This window comes from Chaetura pelagica, unplaced genomic scaffold (assembly GCF_000747805.2).
Source record: "Chaetura pelagica isolate M959 unplaced genomic scaffold, ChaPel_1.0 scaffold221, whole genome shotgun sequence".
Lineage (NCBI taxonomy): Eukaryota > Metazoa > Chordata > Aves > Apodiformes > Apodidae > Chaetura > Chaetura pelagica.
Window position 1 is genome coordinate 11,115,210 of NW_009952533.1, and position 5,768 is coordinate 11,120,977.

Below are 5,768 nucleotides of genomic sequence, written 5' to 3' on the forward strand. Positions count from 1 at the left end.
TGCAATGCCTGCTGCCCTCCTTGAGTGGGGAGCCCAAGTTCAAAGACTGAGTGATATAAGTGCTGCATGCGACATGCACCTTGTGGGGAACTAAGCAGCCGCATACAAAATAAAGACTTCGGTGAACAGCAGAAGTTGTGTCCATAATTAAAAATAACATAATAAATACAAGTTCCAAAATGACAATTTATTTTTTTTTTAGGCTACTGAAACCACAAGGAGCTAAAAAAGACTTTCTGCAGCAGTGCAACAAGAAAAGGACCTTAACACAGAAAAGCATAACGTAGTTAAAACAACTTTTAGTGCATTTTCACGCAGTTCATTATTTTATTGTTTTTGTCTCTCTCAATCCACAATTTATTTTTGGTCTTGCTGTTTAAGACTAACCTGTCCAGATGAAGCTAGTAAATTGATTGTGGTGAGCAGCATCCAACCTCTACTTGCTTCTTCACTTTGATTGACCTCCAGAAACTGGACTATGGCACGACTTGCAGCCTCTGAAGGGGAGCAGTTAAAAAAATACATTAAGAATCCCATCCAGTAGTCTGCAGAAGTGAACACATCCTCTCAACTGTCCCAAGTGCTGAGCATGAAGGCATCTCTGTAGCACTACTTGAAAAAAGGACTAGGCTTAGGCTTACACTCTCCAGACACACATTCCAGTCTCACACAGACTTTACTTTGACACTAGCAAGGCTACAAAAAAGTTCATTTTTAGGTCATGCATCATTCTTTAAACCAGCAGACAGATTTTAGTAACATGCAGCAACTTTTGAGTATTTTTGCTTTATCAAATACAACATATTATTTTCCAAAGTCATGAAGTCACCATAACTTAGTGGTCTGAGTAGGAAAAGCTGATATAAAATTTCTGAAAAAAACACCAAACCAAAGCACTGCACTGAAACAGCAATATAGATGATAGTGGGAAAAGAATGGAGGGAAGGAAAGGTGCAGAATGACCAAAGTAATAAAAAACATGAACAAAAATTAAGACTAAGATCAGCAATTACCACATCCTCATCCTACATTTTATGGAAAATGAAAACGCTGACAACTTATGGCTAACTCTCATAATCTGGGAACCACCTCTGCAATCAGATGGTATTCCATATCAGCCAGAGCCAAAGATAAATATTCGGCCTAGTACACAAGTTATCAGTGTCAATAAATAAATAAACAGAAAATGCAATCCATTTCACTGTTGTCTGAATAAGCACTTATGTTAAGACAGCCATGATGACTGTCCATCACCCTTAAGAGAAGTCTAAAACCATTTTTCATTAATAACTGCACATGAATCATCTACAGTGCTTTTAGTGTCAACTAGAACAAAAAAAAAAAAAGCAGATGCATAATATTGCTTAAAAATTAATTACAATGGAACTACTAATGGAGGAATAAATCTGCAATTGAAGAAAAACCCACTTTTAATCTTGGACTTTTTGCTTCATCTGTTGTCAAGATTCCTTAGCACACATCTGTGAAGGAGTTCATTCAAAGGTAAACACGTTTTAGATAGTAAAATACTTGTCAAACTCATAGCATTGACTACACTGAAAAGATAATTTTCTGGAGCCCTACATTGTAATTTGAGCTGGGCTTCTAATCCTATAAAATAGATGATCCTAGAATATGTGTACAGTTTGCTCTACGTTCCGAACACTAACTTTTTCTAAGAGAGACCACCACCACACAGAGTCATGCCATCAACCACTGTAAGTATTGGTGAATCAACATAACAAAAATCACAGCGTAAAGAAACACTTTTATCAACATGCATACAGCTGGTTGATGAAGAGATGGGATTACTCCCTGCCACGTGACACTCAAGAGAGGATGTGTTGAACTATGCATCCAATTTCAGTCCCAGTTCAGTATAGGGAAGACAATGATCAACAGGTTCAGTCACCCTGAAGACAGAGATGCACTAAAATGCAGGGAGACTGTGCTATCTCCAGTGCTGGAGGTTTTCAAGACACAACAGGATCGAGCCCTGCATAACCTGGTCCCATCTCACAGTTGGTTTGGCTGTGAGCAGAAGACTGGACAAGAGGCCTCCCTTGCTCTACTGATTCCTTCTCACACAGAAAAAAAGTCTATTTGTTGTCTCACTCATGGGGATTTCACGTCACCCATCTTATTGGCAGTTTCATTCCCTCCCAGTGCAAAGAGGATATATTTTTCCCTAAGGCCCAGAAACCCGTTTATAGTCATAAACCTAAAAGAAAAGAAAAAGAGAGATAGATTTAAGAGAAAAACAGCAGCAGCTATTTTCCTATGTTTTTGGTTTGCAGCCTTATTTCCATAACAGGTTTTTGTACAAACCACTGTGTTTTTCAATTCTGGTGCTGAAGTAAGGAGAGGCACCTAACAAATCTCTGCATGAATCTGAGATAAAACAGCTTGAAATACCAAGGTGAAAGGTAAGACAATTTTTAAACCTAACGCAAATGCAGACACGCAGCAACTTCCCAGGATGCTGACCTGAAGTACCTGGTATACACTTTGTTTTCCACAACCATTGGTGCAAAACATTGGCCTTGTGGTTGGCATATGTGCAGGCCAACTTACAAAGCACAACAGCTATGCCACAAACACAGTTCCTAATGCTAGAGACATATGCAAAATGCCAGAATTCCTGCCAAAAGCCACTACATTTTAAGTGTCAAGCATGTCTAAAGGACATTCTGCTACTACAATGGCCATGCCCCACCAGCCCAGAGTTAGGCGAGATTTAGTAGGCCTGTTCTCCTTCTATCTGACCACAGACAGAACTAGGAAACCAGTCTCTCTCTGTAAGCAGGTACAACTGGTATCAAACAGGGTAAGCACTGCCTCCTTTGGGCATAACCTCCCAAAGCCATCTGTGGAACAGGGACTCTTCTAGTAATTTCTGAAAGTGAGACTCAGGGGTTAAGTATATGCTTCTGAAAAAGTTTACATGCTGCTGGCATCCTGAATGGCATAGCAGTTGAACACTATAAATAGTAGTTTCAAAACTGTCAGTCTTCATTAAGTGCTACCTAAAACACAGACAGCACCTTAAGTGCAGGAAGTTCTCTTGTCATCTGCTCTGAGCAAATTTGATAGCACTATCATTTAAGATTAATTTCTATCATCAGCATTACTCTTAATTTGTCTTGTACCTTTTCCCTAGTTCTGAAGTGCTCAAGTAATCTTTTTAATTTAACATCCTCTACATGCCCCATCCAATGTCCTTAGCCCTTCAATTCTTGCAGAACAAACTACTAAAACTAGGATTCAGTTATGCTAACTAGTAAAAATAGAAAAAGAGAAGAGAGAAAAACCTCTAAAGAAATGTAAGCATATGTATATAGACAACTGTGCAAGCATGTACATGTAAGTATGATAAAAATTAAGGGGTCACATGGTTAATACACAGTAGTCAGATTTTTCAGCATGGATTCAGTATATACTTGATAGAGGTCAATTAGAATAAAATTTGTTTCACACCTAAGAGATGCACCTAAGAGGCTTTTTGTCCTGTACTTCATAAAAGCAGCAGCTGGAAAGCAATGGGATTAGACCCATTCAGATTGCTAGCAAAAAGCAGCACTGCATGACATGCAGCATTATCACCTACAGCAACAAGGACAAATTCAGTGCAAGAAGCTTTTAGTTAGATGTTCTAGTACCATGAACAGCATAAAATACTGCCATCAGACTTTTTTATAGCTCATTCTTATCTTTGAGTGGAATATTAGTGAAAAAATATCTGTGCATATATATGGCAAGGCAGCCAGGGAGGCAGTGGGAGGTATTGGTGGGTGTGTCAGGGAGGTAGTGAGGAGTGAGCTGAATTCAAGGACTTCTTCTCTAATCATGCCTTCAAGGAGTTTCTACTACTTCATGCAAGGAATGCCTGGAAACACAATCAGATACCTATAGTTAAAGAATATTAATCATTTCAACTGCCTAGATAGAAGTATCTACCCAAACAAAAATGGGATGGCAAAAAATGTTCCTTCAATCACCAGAAACAGTGCAGTGCTGTCGTCACAAGCCACAGCTATGAAGTGGCTGCTGCCTTTGCAGTGTGCAGAAGCAGAGGGCTGCTCATCCAAAGATAAACAAGTCAACTGTGCCAGCATTTAACCTCACTAACCCAGATGATAAAGAATGGGCTTTCTAGCATCTCTTGGAAAGGCACTACATTGCACTATGCTTGCCTCGCGTAAGATCTGGTAACGGGCATCAAAAATAAATTGAATGTTAACAAAAAAACAAGATTCAGCAGTTGTTGGGCAGAACTGACTCCTGATAAGTAGCTGATAGGACACTACTCCCTTTTCAGAGCAATTTCATTAAATTCAGAACAGAATCACCTTGTAATGCAAAGTCAGCCACTGGACAGGAAAAACACACATGAAAATGGAATGAAAAAACCAAGGCATGCAGTACAGCATGTGAGGTAACTTCCAACATATTCCCGACAGAAGAACAGTTATTTAACATATAAAAAAAGTCTGAAAGCAGCCCCTAAGTCCACTTATTTTACCAAGAAAGATCCTCAACTCTTCCAAAAGTACTGCTTCCAAGAAAAGCAGACACTGCAAGTTACGCTATCAGGAAAACTTCAGACTTCATTATGGGAGGAGCCCAAAAGGCTACTAACTTCTACAAGATAGGAAGTTTCCTTTAATTAAAATTGGTAACTTAGCCAAAACAAGAGATGCACTTAACAAATAACATTCACTCGTGTGTATTTAAGACAAATATAAATTAGTTCTGCTGATGTGACAGAGGTAAACTGCAATAAAAATGAAAAAAAAAAAAAAGCACAGTTGCAGATCAATGGCATTTTTAAAAGAATAAAGGCAGACATTGTCAGAGGCCAAATACAAACCACAGATGTGGTTTTCTGCCATGGTTAGACATGATGATGAATGTCTATCAATTTGGTCTCCCAAAGTGGTATGAAGATGAGATAATGAGTCTTTCAGCAGATCTGTTGTTAAAGGAATGCCTGGAGGTTATAAGCATTTTCACTGGTGAAACATTTTGAGTAAATAATGAAATTAAGAGGAAAAAAAAGAAAAAAAACCCTCCAAAACAAACCACCACAAGATTCACAGGGTACAAATCGTAACTGAAAATTTTGGTTTTGGAGGTAGGAGGGATTAGCTGAACAGTCTAGTGGCATGGTAAAAATAAATATAGCATTAAACAGTAAATACTGAGACAAATACAGGCAGTATTCAAATATGGATTGAAATATTGACTGAAATAAACAAAACAACACAACTGAATTGAATTTTAAAAGTGCAAAGAGAGTGATGTACACAGACTAAGCATACATGAAATAATTTTTTTAAAAACAAAAAAACACAACAAACATCAAAAGAAACCAAAAACAAATATTTGAAATAGACATTGAATGAACATTAAAAATGAAAACATTCATCAAAGAATTAACACTGTTCATTAAATGAACAATTTAAACAATTAAACTGTTTTGCTTTCTCATTTATCAGTTTTCTACCCTTCTACACAGGTTTCACAGATTGTCCCCAACCACTTATTCACATTCTGACTGGGGAAGGAGCTTCCAGGTTCCAGGACTGCCCATCACTAACAGAATCATTCTGAACCTCCTTGTGATACCAAGTGTTTATATATCCTAATGCATTAAATAGTGGGAGCTGTCAGTATGCCATTTGGTGTGCTTGAGTTGCAGACAACATAGGACCAAGTTAAAAAACAATTTTAGTGAACATGGAATAACCACTACAAGGTACCAAATC

At 38.0% G+C, this 5,768-nt stretch overlaps 1 protein-coding gene across 1 annotated transcript in view; it reads right to left on the bottom strand.

The window, feature by feature from the left end:
- WDFY3 (WD repeat and FYVE domain containing 3) overlaps window positions 1–5,768 on the bottom strand; it is a 100,320-nt gene that overhangs the window by 85,517 nt on the left and 9,035 nt on the right. Inside the window, exon 3 of the mRNA XM_010008948.1 lies at window positions 388–497. Within this exon, the coding sequence (XP_010007250.1) occupies window positions 388–497 (110 nt within the window). The remainder of the gene's footprint in view (window positions 1–387; window positions 498–5,768) is intronic.